The sequence below is a fragment of the Myotis daubentonii genome, chromosome 3 (assembly GCF_963259705.1).
Source record: "Myotis daubentonii chromosome 3, mMyoDau2.1, whole genome shotgun sequence".
NCBI lineage: Eukaryota > Metazoa > Chordata > Mammalia > Chiroptera > Vespertilionidae > Myotis > Myotis daubentonii.
This window is the reverse complement of record NC_081842.1, coordinates 59,586,397-59,609,309: the sequence shown is the minus strand read 5'-3', so window position 1 is coordinate 59,609,309 and position 22,913 is coordinate 59,586,397. Positions and strand designations below refer to the sequence as shown.

General features: G+C 45.8%; 1 protein-coding gene and 1 non-coding gene across 6 annotated transcripts in view; one reads left to right on the top strand and one right to left on the bottom strand.

Moving 5' to 3' along the window:
- The window catches only part of ILDR1 (immunoglobulin like domain containing receptor 1), a 36,326-nt gene that overhangs the window by 5,949 nt on the left and 7,464 nt on the right, over positions 1-22,913 (bottom strand). For 2 of the 5 annotated variants that reach the window (XM_059687698.1, XM_059687693.1), the window contains exons 2-6: positions 16,645-16,815; positions 15,157-15,306; positions 7,188-7,307; positions 6,770-6,916; positions 136-267 (exon numbers count right to left, since the gene is read on the bottom strand). In XM_059687698.1, coding sequence (XP_059543681.1) covers positions 136-267; positions 6,770-6,916; positions 7,188-7,307; positions 15,157-15,306; positions 16,645-16,815 — 720 coding nt within the window. Of the gene's footprint in view, positions 1-135; positions 268-6,769; positions 6,917-7,187; positions 7,308-15,140; positions 15,307-16,644; positions 16,816-22,913 lie in introns of those variants that run through there. The other 3 variants (XM_059687694.1, XM_059687695.1, XM_059687696.1) reach the window with 3 other exon arrangements.
- Positions 8,830-8,936, top strand: LOC132232004 (U6 spliceosomal RNA). Its single transcript, XR_009452168.1, has one exon. It is a non-coding gene; the product is annotated as a U6 spliceosomal RNA (small nuclear RNA).

Genomic DNA, 22,913 nt, shown 5'->3' with positions numbered 1-22,913 from the left:
TTTAGTTTGCATGCATCCCCGCCCATCCTCAGTCATAAAGATACCCACCATATTGGTCAGGAAAGCCCTGAGGTAGCCCGTGCTCCTACTCTTGCCCTCTTCCCTCTCCCACCCTACGTCTCTGGCACAGTTTACCTCGCTGAAGCAGCTGGTTCATTGGATAAGATGAAAACTGAGAGCTCCTGTCCGCCCCCCAGTATAGGGGCTTTTCCATCATCTGAGGGCCTAGGGCCTGAGCCTGCTTCATGTAGCGGTGGCGGGCCAGGGCTGCAGGGGGAAAAGGAGAAATGCAGACCCTCAGCCAGGGAAAGGCCCACACCTCCCACTTCACTTCTCTCCATCTAGTGGCCTTGCCAGAGGCCAGTTTCTCTCCTCAAAGTTCACTATGACCTATCCTGCATGGGAGTAAGAGGTTAAGGAAGTAGGGAATCAATTGCTCCTCCGGGAAGGAACTGGGAATAAATTCCGTAGGCAAGAGTAGGAATCCCACACCCCGGGATTATACCCTTAAAATTGACTTCCTAGTCTCAGAAACATTTCATCACCCCGCCATTCCCAAGGTCAACTATAATGCGCAGGGATGTACATGGGTAATTAGCAGGCAGTGAAATCTCAGGCCACAAGCCAACAAGGCCATCAGCCACAGGCCAAATATAGAAGGCACACATGCAAACAGTTTAGAGGAGGCTATGAGTCAGGCGCGGCCAGGGAAGCTCAGGGCTGCCTGCTCAGAATTGAAAAAGAGAAGGACGTAGATGCTGAGGTCAATGGGCAGAATTACTGGTAAAGTGGGTAAGAGATCAACTGAAGGACTTGTATGCATGCATATAAACATAACCAATGGACATAAGACACTGGGGGGTAGGGAAGGCCAGGGGATTGTCAAGGGTGGGGGGAAAAAGGAGACATATGTAAAACCCTTTGTAATACTTTAAGCAATAAAACTAAAAAAAAAAAGAATGTTTCTAGCTAGTACACCAGCCCTGGTTGGAGAAAACCAGTGGGAGGAAGGCAAGAGAACGCAAAAAGCTGGAGTGGATCCAGTAGACTTTCTGTACTCTTCTCCTCACTTTGCTAAGTGTTGAGGTTTTCCCCAAGCAGGAAGAATCTCTCAGAGGTGGGGTGGAGGCAGAGAAGGGAGAAGAGAAATACCATTTCCTTTCAGGGCAAAGAAAAGAACATAAAAAAGCAGCACAAGGGATCCATGGAAATGTCACTCCAGTCCCCAAGGTGCAGCTAACCCACAATGAGTGCATGTTAAAAACAAAAGCATGTAGTTGGTTTTGCTCATGAATTTCTATTTTGAGGTAATTTTGACGAGTGCCACATCTCCCAAAGTCCCTGTCCATCCATGCATGTAGAAAATGTACTTGTGTGTTTGAGTGCAGGAATTGCCTGCCCCAGGCTCCCAGCAGCACTCTCACCTCCTCTCAGTTCCCCAAACCCTGTGTCACCTCACCCCCTCACCCCAAGCAGCAGGCTCTGCCTGAGGCTTCCTCCTGCCACAGGAGGAGGGAAGAGAAGGCAGGCCTTCTGGACCCAGCTGCACAGGGTGGGTGATTTGTTGAGGCCAGCAGTTAAGGGGCCACCTGGACAGCTACCCACTGGCTCCAGTGTGAAATAAACTTCCAGCACAACAGGATGTGGTTGCAGCAGAGCCCCCCAAAATGTCTGGAGCTCCAGCCCTAATGGTGAGTCACAGCCCAGCCTGGAGGAAATCAGATGTAAACTAATAGCAGCTCACCCAGTTGCCACACTTTCAAGCCAACAGACAGCACTCTGGACCCTCCAAAGACAAGTCCATTAGCCCAGCACTTTCCTCTCCGTTTTGCTAACAGATGCCTCTCCCAGCTCCCTACATGAGCCACCATCAGCACACACAAGGCCCTGCCACTTTACATAAGCTAACTAGTCCTCAGAGAATTTTTTCTCTCTCAGAGAAATCTTCAATGTGGGATCAGATGAGGAAGTTGGGGTCCCAGAGGTTACCTCCCTAGCTCACCGTCCAACAGCGGGTGACTGGCAGAGACAGAGTGTGACCCTGTGTCTGACACCCAAGCCTGTAGTCTTTCTGCCAAACCACCGAGTCCCTCCTAGACTCTTTTATTTCTGTGAAACAAACAAAAAAACCCTTCCCCAGTGGTAACTCCCCACTTCATTTTTCTCCAACTCAGCTCCACAACTTTCAAAACCCACTCCAGACTAGTCTCTGCCTCCAAGGCCCAGGGACATCTAATTCCATTGGGAACAACCCTACCCTCTAATTGACTCCTGGCTTCCTCTAAATAGTACCCCTCCCCCTTTTGGCCACTTCCTTCCCCCACACCCCCAATTCCATAGGAGACAAAGGGAGAGTTAGGCTTACTCCTTGCTCTCCAAAGGACTTTTTAAGTTCATGGAACCCCCTGCATAGATAGCTCCCTAGAGATCATTCCAGATCCTCCATGAGCTTTCCCATCAAATGTTTACATTCTCCAGAGATTCATCTACCTGCTCCCTTCTTAGCTGCTACTGCCTTTTCCTCAGGGCTCCTCCCTTCCCTGATGCACTGGAACTAATGAGATGCAAATGGGAAACACAGCCTCTGAGCTTCTCCCTTGCCATCCTGTCCCTGGAAACAGCCCCATGGGGATGTCTATACTATGAGGGTTTTCTGCTGCTCACCTAATGAGGAATCAGACAGGCAATTCTATATAATAAAGAGGTAATATGCAAATTGATCATCACACCATCACACAAGATGGCCTCCACAAGATGGCTGGCAGGGGAGGGCAGTTGTGGGCAATCAGGCCAGCAGGGGAAAGCAGTTAGGGGTGACCAGACCAGCAGGGGAGGGCAGTTGGGGCGACCAGGCCAGCAGGGGAGGGCAGTTGGGGACGATTGGGTAGGCAGGGGAGCAGTTAGGCGTTGATCAGGCTGGCAGGGGATTGGTTAGGGGGTGATCAGGCTGGCAGGCAGGTGAGCGGTTGGGAGCCAGCAGTCCCAGATTGTGAGAGGGATATCCAACTGCTGGTTTAGGCCTGATCCCTGTGGGCCCAGCAGTCGGACATCCCCTGAGGGGTCCCAGACTGGAGAGGGTGCAGGCTGGGCTGAGGGACACCCCCGCCCCCAGTGCACGAATTTCATGCACCGGGCCTCTAGTAAAATAAGAAACATGGAGAAAGCGGCAAAGCTTCAAAAGTCTCCTAGAAAGTTATCTCTGAAACTCAATGGAGGAAAGTCTGCCCTGGTCACCTTTAATGAACTGGTTAAAAATACAGACTCCTGAATCCCCACAAATCCTCCCTCAGTCTAATGCAAGGCAAGAAAATCTGCGTTATCAACGAGCTCCTTTATTCTAATGCTGGGAGTCAAATCAGAGTTGACTACTGAGGATCCTCAACAATCTTTCGAGAAATATGATTCTCGGAGATACATTTCCTTAAATATGGGCTTTGAGGGTCAGATGGACTTCAATGGAATCCCAGCACATACCAGCTGTGTGATTCTGAGTGAGGTTTTAGAGGGTCTGAGCCGAGTCTCCTCATCTGTGAGATGGGAATAGTATCGATTTCACAAGATTATTGAGGTTAAATGAGAATTCACATGAAGTGCCTAATGTCTGATCGTCGATAGATAATGGCTGACATTGTTTTAATAAATTGTTATAAGTTGCTTCTTTTGCCTTAGATCTCATCAGAGACAAATGTACATACTGGGAAACTACACCACCAAAGGCACGTTCACCTTCCTTTCTGAGGAAAACCTGGGGTACCATCTTTAAGATGTCTCCTTCCTGATAGAAATGACCCTCAATGACCCTCAACACTTCCCCCTCCTCCAGAGACCTATGCTTCTTGTCCTCTGCAGCCAGCATCGTCAGGGAGCATCACTGACTTGCTTGTAACTGCACTCAGTTACCGGTCTGCTGCTCACCTAATGAGGATCTCCAACTGCACTTGCTTGTAACTGCTTACCGTTCCTTACCAATCCCCTCCACTCTTCCAGAACTTGTTCTTTTCCCTCTTTTGACCCATGATCACAGAGTCCTTTCACTTTTTCCCATACTACCAGTCCCCTATGACTTGACTGGCCAGTCATTTCGGTAACATCCTCAGGAACTTTCTAGAATCCCACACTCTTTGAACTCCTACCATGTCAGCTTTAGGGAACCACCAGCACATGCATCCTAGCTCCACACTGCCAGAGCTGACTGCATTGTGAGGCAACTGACCTCAAAGAGCCTTCCTCTCAGCCTAACTTTCCCTGACTGATATACAGACCTGGCTTCCCTCCTGCAGAGCAGCAGTTTAAACATACCCCAGGTCTCATGCCTTCCCCTCCTCATGAACTTTTAGCCGATGGCATCATCTTTGTTGAGGAAGAGGAACCACCCTGGGCAAGGAATCAAGAGACCTAGTTCTAGTCCAGGCTCTGCCACTAACAAACTGTGTGTACTTGTGAAAAAGTCTCACCAGGCCTCACATCCCTCACCCATGAGGAGGTGCACGGCATGGAGCAGAGATTCCCACTGTGGCCTGTGGCCTACTGCTGGGTGTGCCCAGAGGTTCTGTGGGGAGGAGGGCTAGTAAACCATCTAGAGATGAAACTTGTTTCTCCAGTTCTCCCAGAAAAAATAAAGTTCACTTTCAATAGCTTTCACCTTTAAGTTCTACTGTGGGTTCTTTACTGGTATGGAATGAATGATCAAGTTACTGAAATGTGGTGTCATTTTAATTTTTCCCCTCTCTGGTTCTCTAGTAACTCTCACTAGAAAGTAGGAGCAGGTTGGGGAGACTGGCTGTGGTTAGAGAAGTTCAAGAACCACTGATATCATTCTTGAAGCTCTCTGCCATGTCTAGAATTTTTACTTGCTACATATGAGCTCTCCCAGCTTCCTCCCTTATATTTTAATCATTGTCCATATCATAATGGTTTCCTCTCTCTCTTCAGAGGTCAGGCTGTCTTTCCTAAAGGCAATCATTTCATTGTAAGCCTGGTGTCACTCCCATTGGCTCCATCACTCCTCACTGGTCATTTTACTTTACTTATTTTCCATAGGCCTTGGTTCTTTGCCTACAAATATGCTTAGGGTTACCTATTCTAAAAACAAGCAAACAATAGTCATACACACACATACACACACCCTTCTCTATCCAAAAGCTTTAACAACTTCTGACCCCTCCATATAATCTCCTCTCATCACCAAACTTCGCAGGACAGCCTGCCCTAGTGACTCACTTCGGAACTTACCTCATCTGCTCAAGTTTAGGGACCTTTACTTGCGGCCTGCATTTCTTGACTTTACCAGTTCTTCTAAATGAACTCTAACCACTTAGGAGGAACTCTTCTCCCCCAGAACCTGTTTATTAGCTGACAGTGGATACATTTATCATTTATGCTGGGTTTCTCCCCAGTCCTGCCTATTTTGAGTGTCCCACTGACCTAGGGATGCTAAGAAGACACCTTGAGAGGGTTTTTCTCATTTTTTCCTGCATATTAATATGTCAGTGACAGTGACTTCTCCATGGTGTCTCTCCATGGTGGGAAATTCAGGCTCTCGTGAGTCAGATGAACATGGATACAGCACTGTACTACCACTGCTACTCACTATCTGTGTGACTTCTCTGACCTTCAGTCCCCTCATCTGTCAAAAGTGATGATACTGGCCTTCTAGGGTTGTGAAGATTCAATGGGGAAATATGTACAAAGGGCCTACACAGAGCAAACAGCCAATAAAGATTAGTTCTCTTTTCCTGTAAGACATCAACCTCGGAACACAGGCCTGAAACCAGACTCATAGCATTGACCTCAACATTGTAGACTAAGTTTTGTTTCCATCTTAAGAAGCAATTCCTTAAAAAAAAATTCCCTTTCAAGTGGACCAAAAGGATAACAGTGGTTATCTCTGGGTGCTTAGTCTTTACATATTCCAAAATTTCTGGAATTTCCTCAGAAATGTAATACTTTACTGATATCACCAGGAATAGGATATATTATTTTAAAACACAAATACCACTTCCATTTAAAGAAGTTGATTCCATTCTAGCTAGTTACTAAGAAAAGATCATTGTAGAATAATTTATTTTTCTTTTATCTTCACCATGCATTCCGTAGCCAAACTGTTTAGGGCATGTCATAATTCTGTTTTAAAAAGTCAAATGTCAGCCCAAAGAAAGCAAGATCTTCTGCTCCCTCTTCCCTTCCTTTAACACAGAAATTCTAAAAGTGTGGCTCTAGCCCAGGAGTATCATATCACCTGGGAACTTTTGAGAAATGCAAATTTTCAGGCCCACTCCAAACCAATTAAATAAAAAAAAACTCTGGTGGTGAGGGCTAGCAATTAAGCTTTAACAAGCCCTCCAGGTGATACTGAAGTTTGAGAACCACTGCTCTAACACCTCTTTCCCCAGATCTACTCTTTTCAAGTCATCTCTAAGGAGTGGCCTCCTCTCTCACTGCTACATTTAAACAATTCTCTCCAGAGACCTCATGTTAAGCAAGGTCAGTGCTAAGAGCAAATAGTGGAGCACAGGTATACCAGAGCCACGGAGGAAATGCTATCAGGAGGCAGAGCCATTTGAAGAAGGCCATAGGCAGGCTAGAATGAGGACAGGAAAAAAGTCCTCTCACTTGACTCTGTAGCTTGCCCAAGAATCATTTTCTGGGCTGAGGCCAAAGACCCCTGGGCCTGTGATGGGAGAAAGTTGTGGAGGAGAACCTGGAAGAGCCTATGGTTTTGAAGTTGATCAGCAGCAAGCCATCCCACTGCTTGTCCATCCCCTCTCACCTTCCTCAGGGCAGCAGCAGCGGGTGGGACAGCAGGGGCAGCGGATGTAGCAGCAGCAATATTGGGGACAGCACTGGCACCAGCACACTCCAATCAGCAGGAGCAGGAGGAGGGCTCCCAGAATGATGAAGATCACCGTCAGCCAGTCTGCAGGGGAGAAGCCAAGCAGGGGTCACACTAAATATACAGGGGCAGTTCTAATAGCCTAGAGGTCTAACAAATACCGCTCTCAACCTACAGATTAAGGTTGAACAATATAATGGAAAAAAAAAAAAAGGTTAGCTTTGGTAAGAGAATTTGAGGTTGGCAATCCAAAAATAACAACCTGGCCTTGCTTGTTTCTGCTTTTTTTTTTTTTTCCTGTATGAAAAAAGTGTCATGGTGAGGCAGATAAATAAAAAGTTCCTGCAGTACTTACGCAGGACAATGAGTTTCACCTCCTTATCTGGGTCACCTGATGTGTCCCCTGGAGCCTCAATCGCGCAGTAATACACTCCATGGTCCCACCACATCACTTCATTAATCACAAGATCTGCTCCTGCAAGAAAGGAGGAAGAATGTGCACTGATTGGAAGAGAGGGAAATGCTTTCTGACCTATCGTAGGTTAAGACCCTAGCATTGTCCTTCTACATCTTAAGTGGGCCCCTCATAGTTCAGAGAAAGGCCTCAATTCCTTTTATTGAGGCCCTCCTCTTTCTCCAAACAGTATAACGGAGGTAGAACTGACCAGTCACTGAGCCCTATGAGGTACTCTGAAAGTGTTTTGTATGTATCACCTCATTTAATTCCCACCACAACTCTCCAAGTGGGTGAGGTAGAGATTACCACTTGTCTCCCAGTGTCTATTCTCCCTTTCGCTCAGAGTCATAGAATTTTTGGTTATGTATGAGGCAATCCAGAATAAAGTCAGTATTTCTCATTCTCTCTTACAGACAGACATGGACATATGACTCAGGGCGGATAGAGTGTAAGCAGAAGTGTTACATCATAACTCAAGAACTTTCTTAAAAACAGTCTGCGGACACCTTTACCCTTTTGTCTTCATTTCTTCTTCTTCTTTTTTTTAATCCTTACTTGAAGATATGTGTGGTTTTTTCCCCCCAATGATTGTAGAGAAAGAGAGAGTAATGGAGAAGGAGAGAGAGAGAAACATTGATTGGTTGCCTCACATATGCACTTTGACTGGGGATTGAACCCACAACCTGACCAGAAACTGAACTCGTGACCCTTTGGTGCATGGGGCAATGCTCTAAACACTGACCCACACTGGCCAGGGTTTTTCTTTATTTCTTCTTCTACTCTGTTATCTGGAAAGCAAATATGATGGTTGCCATTTTGGATTATGAGGACGATGATGATATTCTTGGTGGGTTAGAAGGAGCTTGGGGACCTGAGGACTTAATGAAAGAGAGCCATTACTACACTAGTTCCATCGACTTTCAAATTTATATAAGAGAAGAAATAAACTTTATTGTTTAAGTCACTAATATTTGGGGCTTTTGCATATTCACAACAGTAATCCTGATACGTGGGTACCATTATTAGCTGCATTTCAGATGAAGAAACCAAGAGGCTTAGCAGGCCTTAACCTTTTCCAGGAGGCTAAGAAACCGGCTTAACCACAGAGAGCTAATGCCTAGCAGAGGTAGGTTCAAACCCTGTCTCTCTGCTTCACTATTGGTGGTCTTAACCACCAAGTTCTAATATCCTCTCCAAACTAGGTAGACAATGCTATAGCCTGGATCACTTGCCAGGTCTGAACAGATATCTCTGGATCTTAAAGGAATAGGTTATGAGATAAACCTGAATAGGCAAAGATGAAATGCCATTGTTTTAAGAGTAAATGTTACTAAAAAAAAAATAATAATAATAATTTCAGTTATCAAGAACACCAAGCACTGTGCTCCCCCACTAAGATAGATGAATGGGATGGTCAAGATTAGCAAATGCAACACAGGCTCACTAAGACCTTTTGTGGGTCCAGCACTATGTTAGACACTGTGTGGACGATTTCAAGAGGAAATGCGGGAGATCTGAAGAGGAATAAGACCCATCTCTGGTGCTCGCTTCGGCAGCACATATACTAAAATTGAAACGATACAGAGAAGATTAGCATGGCCCCTGCGCAAGGATGACACGCAAATTCGTGAAGCATTCCATATTTAAAAAAAACAAAAACAAAACAAAAAACCATCTCTGTCCTAAAAGGGCTTAAAGCAGCCGTGGGCAAACTACGGCCCGCAGGCCGGATCCGGCCCGTTTGAAATGAATAAAACTAAAAAAAAACAAAGACCGCACCCTTTTATGTAATGATGTTTACTTTGAATTTATATTAGTTCACACAAACACTCCATCCATGCTTTTGTTCCGGCCCTCCGGTCCAGTTTAAGAACCCATTGTGGCCCTCGAGTCAAAAAGTTTGCCCACCCCTGGCTTAAAGTCTAGTCGGAGCATCAGGGTAGCCTCCAAGACTCCATTATTTTAGCCACAGTAAGTGCCAGAGGACATCTTCCAATTCTTAAAGACCTTACTTTACGGATTTGCTCCTGCTTAGTTGACAGTCATATCTGCAATTCTTTTTTTAAAAAAATTTTAAGTTGGCATACAATATTGTAATAATTTCAGGTGTATGACATTGTCATTCAACATTTATATACATATGAAATGATCACCACAATAAGTGAAGAAACGATCTGTATATCTGCAATTCTTTCTTATATGTTTGTCAAGAAATATTTATTGAGGAAATGAAACAAAAATGTAAGGTCACCCACTATTGGAGCTAACTTTGACTTGTTTCCTTCTCTTTCTACGTCAATTCCTATGATCATTTTCCTACTCATGATTTTCCAAACCCACTACCTTTCCTAGAAACAAGCTTACCACAGACTTGGAAGAATGGTGAAAATGCTTTGGGGGAAATTCCCCCTCAGAGGTTAATGTGTATTATAAATCTTCCCCACTTTTTATTAGAGACATAAAGATTATTTTAGGGATGTCAGAGTAATGAGGGCATTCAAGTATGTTAGCATTTTAAACGATTCAAGAACTATTTTGACAGGTTCATCATGAATGATGCAGACATGAGCATAAAAGTATCAGAAAACAAGGCCCCAGATGTCACAAGCTTGAAGGTAGAAATAAAACCAAAGGGAAATGCCACTTTCCCATGAGAGTAAGAAAGAGCAGAGTCTGACCCAATGTGGCTGGTTGGGAATGGAGGTAGCAGACTGCACTGCTCAAAATTAGGGAAAAAAAGACATAAAAGCAGGGACTATCACCTTTGGGGACTTTCGTTTGACCTTCAGAAACTGTAAAGGAGACTTGTTAATGAAAGAGACTTATTAGAGCTCATTCTGCGGGCTCTGGAGAAAGTGGAACCACCCTGAATCTTTGAGAATGCCCCTAAAGACGGGAAAAGGACAGTTGTGCCCTAAAGCCGGGAACACTGCTTGGGGGAATCAGAGGTTGAATGTCAAAGCATCAAACCTAAGTTTTACAGCCAAAGTATTAGAAACAAAGTTGGAAGCAATTGTTAAACTGGCTCCCTGTAAATGCTCTACCTTTAAATGGTCAAAGAATATTAACTGATTTCTTCATGTTGTTGCTATGGGAATTCTGAGTGGCCTGCTGGGTGTATTTCCCCCACCTTTTTTTTTCTTTTTAACCAGCAAATGTTTACTTAACACAGTACACAAAGCTCATTGAAACAGGCTCTGAATTTTGTGCCAATAACCCATCACACCAATCCTGGATTATAAGATAGGAATGTGGGGTGCTAACCCCTCCATCCCAACGTATGCTGAGTGATCATAACTAAAGTTCACTGCACGCTTTCTGTGGCTAAGTGCTTCATACATATCATCTCCTTTGATCCTGACAATTCCCCAGGTACTGTGGCAAGTTTCACTTTGAAAGAATAAAAGAATGTTACAAACTGCACAGGCCCAGCTGCCAGGCCTAGTTGCCTGTTTTATCTCAACTCCCTAGGCTTCCCCCACTAGAGATAGGAACAGAGGGAATGACGCCCTCCCCAAGGCTATTACAGGAGATAGCCCCAACAAAGGATGGGTTGAGTAAACCCAGCTTCAATCAACCTTGAGAGGAACAGGCTGTAAAACACCGGGAAGGAGTGCCTTATCCCTATCAAGCTCCTCTTACCCTCCTGCATGCAACCCCTCCCTGATGTGTGATTTTAGCATATAATTAGCTGAAAAACTCCTTGCTGGGGGCACAACTCCTCTGCTCTTGTGTGAGTACGGGTTGGGCCCCAGCGCGCTGGAATAAAGAATAAAGCCTCTTGCGTTTTGCATCAAGTGACGTCTCCTGCGGTTGATTGGGGTCGCCGTCGATCTGTGGGACAGAGTGAGGGTCCCGCTTCGGGGGTCTCACATTTGGGGGCTCGTCCGGGATTAGACGACCACCCCTCATCCGCGGAGCCGACCTTGGAGGTAAGAAGGGGTACCCCGAGTTGTTTGTCTCTGTCTTGTGTTTGTCAAGCGGTCTGGATTTGAGTGCGCGCTTTCGGTTTGGCAGCCGTTTGGCAACTCGTGAGAGTGGCCGAACAGTGGTCGGTAGACGTGCCTGGAGGACCACAGGTTGCAGCCCTGGGGGACGCCCCAAGGGTAGAGGAGGAGTCAAGGGACGCCTTGAGCCCCCATTTGGGGGGGTGTAAAAGCCCCCATTTGCTTTGTTTTCAGTTTTTCTTCCGCGGGGTCGGAAGGCTGTTCTTAGGTGTCTTTGTTTGTTTGGTGTCTGTGTTCTTTTGTTTGATTTTGTGGACTCACTGGACGGACGCTATGGGACAGACTCAAACTACTCCTTTAAGCATTATGGTCATTTTAAAGTCAAGGGCTGGGTCAAACCTGCTTGCCAGCCTCAGGTGTGGTTTTCCAGAACTGCTGAGAACTTGGGACCTTGAAGCTTAAAAATGTTACTGATTGAGAAAAACTGTGTGTTGTGGTAGCTAAATGCCTTTGCTGAATGAATGTCTGTTGAAAGTGTGCGAGTGTGGAGGGAGGGGGCCTGCCCTCTCCTCTCCTTTGTGTGGCTCCAAAACTTTGGTCAGGCGGGTACCTGAGTGAAAATCTAGGAGGGAGAGCAGCTGAGGAAATGGTTAATACAGAAAAGAGGGGGGCCGTCGGCAGGGAAAGCAGACCAGAAGTTTTGTTGATTTTTACTTATCTGCTAGACTCAAGGCCGCAAGCTGCTAAGCTCTCTGCCCCGTTTTGTTCTCTTTAACCCTTTCAAGACTAAATTAGACGAATACAGTATACTTGAAATTGCATAAGGATGGAAGCACCTGGTCTTAGTAATCTAAGAAATACTGGCTGTTTACTTTATGGTAATCATTAAAGGATTGAGGTTTCTAAGAATAAGGAATTACTGAGTAGAAGGTCTGAGGCATGGTTATGCATTTTTTTAAGGACATAGAAAGAAGGTTTAAAGGCTAATTTGAAAGTATAAAATTTAGAAAGGTTGTGTATGTGATAAGAAGGAGAAGAGAAATGTTGAAAGGAAATTAATCAAATGATACAGGCCAGTAGGTCAGAAAGAGTAAATAACTTACATTCTGCCTCCCTAAACAGAGGGTAAATAGTTATGCCAAAGTACTTAGGAAGAATGATAAAAGAAATCTAACAGTTACAAGGAAAATCAGAAGATGTTAAGGCAGGTCAGTGGCTTTTTCTCCTTATGTAATTCCTCCGAAATTTGGCAATGCTTAATAAGTCATGGCAATACATTTCTTTGCATAAATTCAATAAGACCAGTTTCCAGTAGTGGTTTTATTTAATGAAAACTTTGACTGGAGTATCATGTTTTAAAGAAACCTGTCTGACCTCTGAAGACTTGAAGCTGAAAAAAGGTGCCACAGGAAAAGCCTGGTATCCTGCTTGGGAGCCCTGAAGATGGCTGGCGCTGGAGCGTCAGGCCCATGCCCTACCATCACTGGCGGTTGGTAAGAGTAGAAGGGGAGCAATAAGGATGCCTCTGCATCCCTGCGAAACCCCCACACACTCTGGGCCGCAACGAGTAGGAGGGCTACTGAGATGGGCCTTAAAGCCTAGAGCGTGGGCTCAGGTGGAGTTGCTACAGGTGAGGAATTCACCTAACGCAGCAGATACTGCAGGCAAGCCTGATGGCATCTGGATGGCTTGGCTTCCTGGCCTTACGGGGCACATTAAGATTCAATCATGAAATTCCAGCACAGGTAGTCAGTTACCATTCTTGTTGTATTTATGCAAACATCAGGCCAAATTGAATACAGTAGATAAATTGATCTTGATTTGGCTTTTTGATAGCCATAGAGGAGTTTTAAGGAGAAAAATCCTATTTCAACAGAGGTTATTAAAACTGAAATGTTTTCTTTCCCTCCCACCAGACCATTTGTTACAGTTTGTCTCTGCCAGGTCACAAGCCTACCTCCTTCTGTGCCCAGGCCTCATCGTCCCTCTGACAGATAGCAAGGATCTCTTGGCTCTGAGAGAAACTTCTGTCCCTCCTCAGCACGAAGCAGCTACAGAAGAGAATTCAACGCCCATTTTCCCTGAAAGAATTCAGAGCCAGGATCCTTGAGGTAATATAATAAGTAGTTAGACAGACATGAGCAGAGCAAGGACGATGGGTCAACTGGCACTGACTCCCCAGAAGCAGGAGGGAACTAGGCTGCAGACAAAGCAGCCCAGGAGGCTGCCCTAAAACCAGTGGGGCCTTTACAGATTCTAGTGACTCTTCCAGACCCTGTACTACTCATCTCACCAGTTTACTCAAGTTCTTTCAGGTTTTACAGTCTACCCAGCAAGCAGACCAGAAGCATGTCCAAGATGATCTGCCTGTATCCGGTTCATCCCTTCCAACCTGGTGACACTGTTTGGGTAAAGAAATTTGCCACCCAAGGACTGAAAGGACCACCCCCACGGCGGTCAGGTCGACGGGATCCCGACGTGGCTTCATCACACCTGGCTTAAGACAGCCCAGGCAAAATAGAGAAGTCTAGGACTCAGTGGACCCTCATATCCACCCTTATGGGTCCTCTTATTATATTGCTTTTAATTCTTACTTTTGGGCCCTGTATCTTAAACCGACTGGTCACCTTTCAAGTACTAGTGCTCAGGCAGCAATACCAGTCTCTCCGCCAGAGAGATAGTTTCGAAGAGGAATGTCTAGAGACAGAAGTTCCATGATTAGAACTTACCAAAAAGCAAATGGGGGAATGAAAGAATAAAAGAATGTTACAAACTGCACAGGCCCAGCTGCCAGGCCTAGTTGCCTGTTTTATCTCAACTCCCTAGGCTTCCCCCACTAGAGATAGGAACAGAGGGAATGACGCCCTCCCCAAGGCTATTACAGGAGATAGCCCCAACAAAGGATGGGTTGAGTAAACCCAGCTTCAATCAACCTTGAGAGGAACAGGCTGTAAAACACCGGGAAGGAGTGCCTTATCCCTATCAAGCTCCTCTTACCCTCCTGCATGCAACCCCTCCCTGATGTGTGATTTTAGCATATAATTAGCTGAAAAACTCCTTGCTGGGGGCACAACTCCTCTGCTCTTGTGTGAGTACGGGTTGGGCCCCAGCGCGCTGGAATAAAGAATAAAGCCTCTTGCGTTTTGCATCAAGTGACGTCTCCTGCGGTTGATTGGGGTCGCCGTCGATCTGTGGGACAGAGTGAGGGTCCCGCTTCGGGGGTCTCACAACTTTATAGAAATTGAGGCTAAAAAAGTTGAGGGGACTTGCCCAGGTTCACACGCCCTATAAGTGAACTCACACCTGAGTCTAATCACCGCAAAGGATACGCTTTAAGCCTAACTCTCACATATCACATTTGATATTCACTTCAGTGTGGGGAGACAGAGCCCATTATGCCCATCTTGCAGACGAGGCGACGGGAGCTAGAGCACATAGCTGCCACGGTCACTAAGCCAACACGTGGGAGTAATGGGACCTCAGCCCGGTGTTTTGGATTCTAAGCCCAATGTTCTTTTCTGTACCACTGAAGGGTGCTGGTCTGAAGGTGGGCATCTCCTTGGAAGGCTCTATTTCCTTAGACGGGTATAACAGGCACGGCCAGAGGGAAACCCAGGAGCCTGGGGTTCCAGCAGGCCCTGAGGGCGATTCATGGAAGAGTCAAAGGAGCCTGGTCCACACCTCAGCCCTGAATCTCAGGGACACAGAGGAAACCATCCACTCCTACACCGTTAGCCAAAGCGCATCCAGAGACCAGCTTCCAGGGAAGTGACTTCCAGTGTCGTGGCACATTCTGTACCAGCATAGCTGGCATTTTCCTCAAACAAGGGCAGGGAGCAAGTAGATCATCAGGCAGCAGAGAAAAGGGGAAATCCCCCACAATGACTCAGCCTGGTGTCTGCACCTCTGCACCCACTCACGGTTCTGGATGGTGATCTTGCGCTGCCGGTAATCCGCCCCCAGCACAGGCTCATTCTGCCCCCGCCTCTGGGCCACGATGCGGACCTCCCGCTGGCTGTCGTTGCAGTCATTGGAAGGGTCCTGGCCCAGGGATAAAGCTGCCTGGTATGCTGTGGAGAGAGGACACGCCTAAGACACACAGCCACGGGGAATTCCCAGGAAGAAAGGTGCCCTCACTATGAACCTGTGTCCCCGGGGCATCTTGTTCGCATGAAGATTCTGATTCTGTGGGTCTGGGGTGAGAAGCAGAGATTCTGCTTTTCTAATGAGCTCCCAAGTGAAACCAATGAACCACACTTCGAGCCCGAGACTCCAGCATCCCCCCCAATAGGCCATCAAGTCCTGGATGCATCCACTGACTCCCATCCCAACTTCCCGTGTCTCATTTTTAGCGGCCCCAGACTCTGCTCCCTTATAATACACCTGCCCTTACAATACAAAGTTTGAAAGCTGTTAAATCTGCTGGGGCAAATGCCCACTATCCTAATCTCCCCTACCTCCCCACTTAACCCAGGCATTTTAAGAGTCCCCCCCCCCCCCCATGAAACTACACCTAAATTTAGAGAGAGAGGGGTCTCTGGGGACAGCATCAGTCTCCATGGGTGGCTCAGACAGGTTTGGGGGTTCATATTGACATCTGTAGGACTCAAAGAGATAAAGCTGATGCCTTCCCCTCCTTTCATCTCAGGGAGCTCATCTGCTTCCTTCCAACAGGGTGTCTGCTTCTGTTCCCAAAATTTCTACAAGGTTAATTATCCCAGGTTAATTATCCCATTTAAAGGGAGCCAGTGGGTATCTGGGTTCCTTTGTTCCTGGAGAGAGGCAGAGGTGGGCAGCTAGGAAGAGCTTTAGTTCCAGACAGCAGAACCAATTGTTACTTAGAGGTCAGATTTGGCTAAACATAGGGGAATTGTGCATCTCAGAGATGTCAAACAACAAGTGTCCTCCCTGGGGGCAGTGAGCTCCGTATCACTGTTTAGTCAGCAGGGGAGTGACTGTCCACCAGGAAGGCTGGCTGTAGAATCAAACCTGGCAGTGGGCACAAGTTCACAAATGACCCTTCCTCGTGCATCCCGGGGTGCAGGAGTTTTCTTGTCAGCACTCTAAGACTAGGGTGATGAGAGGCAAATCTGCATCCTCATCTTAGCGTGCTGGCACAGACTAGGATGCAGAATTTGCTCTGCCTTTTTCTTAATGTCTGGGCTGCTTTATATCCTTTTAGAACAAGGTGGGACATACATTTTAAAATAAATAAAATAGTATGTGACCTTCAATTAGTTACTCTATCTGCTTGGGCTCAGTTTACTATAAAGTGAGGGGGCTGGATTAAGTGATCTCTGCGGATTTTCACTTATGAGGATTTGTGATCCGAAGTCATTCCTACCTACACCCTAATGGCAATGCTTCACAAAGGGACCCTGGTAGAGCCAGAGAGGGAGGACACTCACATGCAGAATAGTAGTCAAAGATGGGGTCCTTGCAGAAGGACTTGAAGCGCCACGTCACTACCACGTCCTGGAGCTGGGCAGAGGTGGTGTAGTCACATTTGAGGACGACAGAGGCAAACAGGGTGACATAGCGCTCTGTGTGCTGGACGGTCACCAACAAGGACAGACACCCTGCAGCCAAGAGCAGGAGACAATGCTGAAGGGAGACCAGATCTCTGGGAGGTGACCTACTTCGGCTGGTGGGAAATAAAAGCAATGCAAATGAACCACCACACTGCCTGACTGGCTGGGAGCTCACAGGTGGAGTCTGAGTTCTTACGTGGCCTGGGAAAAATGTGGGGTGGATACTGCACAGACAAAAGGCTAGATGGTGAAGAAAAAGATCAAGGAGCTCATGATCCATCGATAGTGATAACACATACAACAATAATAAAGAATTATATTAAAATAAGCCCACATTTGTACTGGAGTGAACTTGCTAATATATAATTTCTTCACATCATTTTCTCTTCATTTCCCTAAGGATAAATTTCAACCTCTACAAGGCCTCCAAGGCTGGTCACATCTGTCTTCAGCCTTTCTCTCCTGCCTCATCTCCCTTCACGTCCTACCTTACACTCAGAGCTTCGGCCATGCTAGGATTGCTGTCTTCAGCAGGTCTTCCTGCATGTGGATCTCTCAGCAGCAGCACTCTTCCATATCACTGGCCACCATTCCACGCCCTTCACTAGACTAATTACTATTTATTCCTTAGGTCTTCAGCTGCACCCTCACCTCCTCCAGAAGCCTTCCCTGACTACAAATCTGGGAGAGGGGCCTCCCCCTGTTCGCCCCAAGTGCCTCATCTTACCATAAGGAGCACTTTTTCACACTTCGTAGTGATGGCCTGTTTACTGTAGGCCCTGAGAAGGATGACTAGTTTCGTCTCTAACTCACTGTTGAAACATAAGTGCCTCATGTTGTGCCTGTCACCTCCTTGGCAACCAACAAATGTTTGTTGAATAAATGATGGACTAAATGACCAAAAATACATTAACCAGTGGTCAGGTCAACATAAGCATCGAGCAAATGAAACAAAAATCAGACTGCCAAATGTTATCAAGAAAGATTTGAAGGAATTAAACACTTTTTTTTTTTTTAATTTAAGAAAACTCCCTCCTCTTACTTTTCCAATACTCAGACAGCAGGTCTGCCCTGATGAGGAGCCAGGTGGCACAGATATGTCAGGTGGGACTCTGGCAGGCAGAGGGCCACACGTAATTGATATCTTGTAATGTCTCTATATCAATGTGGGTTCTAGGCCGGGTTATAGGGCATCTCCTCATGGGAGGGTTAGTGCAGAGCAGGAGTACTCAAACCTGAGCATACACCACCCGGAAGACTTGTGACAGCCCAGACCGATGTCAGCAGTTTCTGATTCAGTAAGACTTGGGTGGGGCCCAGGACTGACATTTCTAATAAATTCCCAGGAGACACTGATGCTACTGCTCTGGGCATCATCCTTTGAGAAACACTGGTGCAGACTAGATTTTAAAACAGCAACCACCTAGGCTTTGGACTCAGATATGATGTTGTTCAAATCACTTTACTACATACTTAGACATTGGACAAGTTATTTACTCTCACTCAGTTTGTGCTTCCTCAACTATAAGTGGAAATTACATATAATAGTACTACCTTTATCAGGTCCTTGAAAGAATTCAATGAGATAATCCACATCGGGTGCTTGGCACAGTGCCTGGCACACACACTGCCATGTTAGTGTCAGTGTATAAGTCTCCCTCTTTCAAACTGGAGTTCTCAGGTATAATTGACTTTATTTTGACTGAGTTACTCCCACAAACAAAACAAACATAGACACTCATTACAGAGCAGCTGGGTGGGCCTATCTCAGTGGCCAAAGCCAATGGTTCTGGGTCGCACCTCACCTTCTGGACACAGCCCACAAAAGATAGTCTGCTGAGGCTTATGATGGGCACCCACACCTGCTTTTCTCATATCCATGGAGAAGCAACAGAATGCTGCTCAGAACAGGCTCTGGCCCCCAGATAAGGCCTGAGTCATCTCCCGAGTTGGGCTGTAAATAAGGATGTGCCCTGGCAGCTGAGCTGCAGAGAGGGTCTGCAGAAGTGTGGAGGAGACTTCTGGGTGGGGAAACCTTCATGAAGGAAAAGATTTACGAGAGACTCTGACTCAGATAGGATAAAGATGACACGTGAGAAAGAGAGGGCAGAGAAACTCACCATTTCAGGATGGAAGATGAGTACGGCCCTTAGCAGGAAGGGGCAGTTACTTGGGGAACCTGGAGGGAACCAACTAGCTGGCATCTCTGGCTTTATGGGAGGCAGAGGGGATAAATAAGGTGGTGCTGGTGTGGTGACCAGGAGGTGGGGAGATGGAGTGAAGTCTATATCACACTCCAATGTCTAGTTAATGGATAATCACTGAAGGCTTTTCTGAAGAAGAGTAATAGGGTGACAGTGGTGTTTTCAGGAAGATAGATGACTTCCTTATTCAGCTGTGAGTGGAAAAAGAACATCATTTTGAAAACAAGCCTTCTGTAGTTTGGGGGGAAAGAGCTGCTATCTACCAGCTGTAGGATTCCTGGAAATCAATACAATCAACAGAAGAGCCAGTGACCAGCATCTCATGCCTAACATGAGTTCTATCATAATCTGCTGTTTTATTTTTGTTTTCTCCACCTTCACCCTGTTTTGTTGTTTTTTTGTTTTTGTTTTTCCCAGAACTGACCTGAAATAGATTTTGGAGTTTTTGCCCAACAACATAGCCTAATGAATAGAAGGAACTGCAGTAAGATTCCAACAATGAATTTATTAACTCGAGCTCCTTTTGTACAGTAGCACACATGGATTGGAATAGGGAGAAGACACTGGTCTGCAGTCTACACATGACCCTAGGTTTGCATAGCACTTTCAGATATTTTCTTTCACACACTAAATATGACCTCTGAGAAGAGATGAGCTGGGCCCACGTCATACACAGCAAATCTGAAATTGGAAAACGTGACCTGTCTATGGTCATTCATTCTCTAAGAGAATATGATTTAAGATTCTTCCCCTGAGCAGCTCTTGCCATTCTGCCTGGCCATAAATAAAAGAACGTGTTTGGTATTCATTAGCTTGCAAAGAACTAAAACATGGGGGCAGGCTACATGAGCAATAATTAATATACACTTAACAACTGTCATTCTGATAGTTTAATTAATAACTTACATGTTCTTTATTTTGCTGAATAGTGATTCAATATAAATAGCCGTTTATGGAAAGGACTCTACTCCACATTATTTGTATAGAGGCGGGTCATTTGCAGGGGAGGGAGGGCCGGCTTGCTGGGAGTCAGAGGAGGGAGTTTGGTGGGGCCAGAAGTTGCTCTGTAGTAGCTTTGCAGATTGCTGAATCTGACACTCTGAGTCAGGAGAACAGGGACAAGGGGAGCGCCTTCATTATCAAATCCTCATTCAGGTGCCCTTCCACGAATGCCCTTATTATGGGCAAAGCACACCTGGGGTCAGAGAACTCACCTTTACCAACGTCAGCACTGGCTGTGCTGCCTTTTATCCTCTCTTCAATTTCATCCCTTATGTGAATATTGAGCCGTAAAATATCCCAGGTTCCCAGATATGTTGACCACATTGAGCTCACTCACAGTCCCTCTGAGGGTTTGCCAGCCCCATAGCATCCTGCACAGCTCTCAGAATACCGCCCCACCCCCCGCTTGCCCCCACAACCCTCACATGGAAAGCAGGGAAGGGTCCCGAGGTAAATGAGCACCAAGCAAACCCCTTCTTCCTTCTTCTCAGTTGTTTCTCTACATCTACTGTAAGCTGGGCCATGTACATATATTGTCTCTAATCCTCACAAACACCCTAGGGTGTGATCATCCCGGCTCGTCTCCGTGGGCAAAAGTTCAGACAATAACCCAAGCCCTCTCAGCTTCAGGATTTGAATTCGGGGCTTGCTTACAACAAAAGCCAATCTTTGTATTTATTTATTTTAACCCACTCTTTCCCAAGCAGGCAAGTTTAACCTTCCAAGTGAAAGGAAGTCAGATGCTGAATTCTCTAAAAGCAGGAGGGTTTTTCAGATTGGGAAAAAGACAAAGGAAGTAGCAAGTCCATGTCAAAGGCAAAAACCTCCCATCTTTGTTTCCCTTTAGCTTGTAACTTCTCTATAAAACTAACCACACTGGGCACACACATTACTAAGCAGATAAGGTTTTCAAGAAGAGACCCAAAGCAGCAAAATCAGGGTTGAAAATATGAACAAATTAAAAAAGATAAATGCTTTGTTTAGAGATTGTATCACTGCTTTTTTAAACTTAGTTCTACAAGTTTTCAAATTCTTTATTTTTTAAAATATATTTTATTGATTTTTTACAGAGAGGAAAGGAGAGAGACAGAGAGCCAGAAACATCGATAAGAGAGAAACATCGATCAGCCGCCCCCTGCACCCCAGGTACATGCCCTTGACCGGAATCAAACCTGGGACCTTTCAGTCTGCAGGCCGACGCTCTATCCACTGAGCCAAACCGGTTTCGGCGTTTTCAAATTCTTAAGTTGTATTTTTATTCTTAAACTAGAGGCCTGGTGCACGAAATTCGTACACTGGTGGTGGTGGTGTGTGTGTGTGGGGGGGGGGGGGTGGGGGTGGTTCCTCAGCCCGGCCTGTGCCCTCTTGCAATCTGGGAGCCCTCGGGGGTTGTATCACTGATGGCTGAGGCCAGTCCCCATGGGGAGCAGTTGGACATCCTTAGTGCTGCCGCAGAGGTGGGAGAAGAGAGGGTCACCAGCTGTGAGCCTGGCTTCTGGCTGAGTGGTGCTCTCCCTGTGGGAGTGCACTGACCACCAGTGGGCAGCTCCTGCATTGAGCATCTGCCCCCTGGTGGTCAGTGCACATCATAGTGACCAGTCGTTCTTCTGTTTGGTCAATTTGCATATTAGCCTTTTATTATATAAGAGGATTTATTTCATCCTCTGGCATCTCTTTATCCCCAATTCATTGCCACCTAATTTCATACCTGTCTCTTTTTATTTTTCCCTTGTAAACATTAATTCTAGAGACTGACTTTCTGAGTTCAGATTCTACCTTCACTTCCCACCATTTAAAAGACCTGATAAGTTATTTCCAAACTCCAGTTGTTTCTTTACCCACAAAATTGGAATGATACTAATACTTGCCTAATATAGGGTTGTAGTGAGGATTAAATGAGATAAATGTCCAGCATTTAGGAAAGAGCCTGTCACATCCTAGGCACTCAATAAAGACACGCTGTCATTTGTATCATTTGTATGTATTTTGCCTGCCTTAAAATACTGAGATCAACTGAGACCATCACGTAAGAGCATTTTGAAAGAATTAAAATGATACAAATGTGAAGGATCACTACTATCTTCCTTTTGCAAAATGAGTTAGTGCATTAGAAGCTTTTAAAGCTGTGTTGCTTTGTACTCTGGCAAACCCGTTCACAAGTTCACAATTTACGTCCTCTGAGAAAGAGGAAGGGAGGGAGACCTGTCATTTAAGAGTGGAAAGGTAACTTCAGATGAGATACCAGAGCTCATGGGAAGGAGGGAAAGGGAAGGGGGATTCTCTGTTTCCCGCCATGAGGTACTTTCCAAGACTATGCTGCTGTGCAGAGTGGGGACTACCATCTGACATTAAAGTGGAAGAAAAACATACCGAAAAAGAAGAATATCTTTAGAACTAAATGCCATGTGTTCCCAAATATATACATATCTCTGTACATTTATTTTTTCATTGTCTTCCCTGTCAACAGTCATATTGGGCAAGATGTTTTACAGTTTCTAGAACATATTATCCATACAGCATAGGGATGTAGGTGCAAAGATTTCTCTCTCTCTAACTAAGAACTGTTTTCAGAATACTAGATGGCATTTCCCTCCTTTCCACATGAAGGGTCATGCTTAAAAGGGGATGGTAGCTAGGGGTGGGGTTGGGGGAGGGGGGAGAGCATGGTCTTTCCTGGCAAGGGCAGTGGCCTAGTGCTGACGATGACAGAAGGTCTTGATTCCTGAGTATTTTTCAGATACCCAGGCACCTCTGCTCCAGGAAGCATGTTAACATAAAGTACACAGGTCTAATCCTATCAGAGTTTATCTCTGAGAAAGCTATCTCCCCAAGTATATTTGCCATCGGTACTTATTACAGTTCCTTAGATAACAGTGCAAATATGAGAGGAATAAAGGGGAAGAGGGACTGGCAATGAGTACAGACAAAAAGTAAGGGATC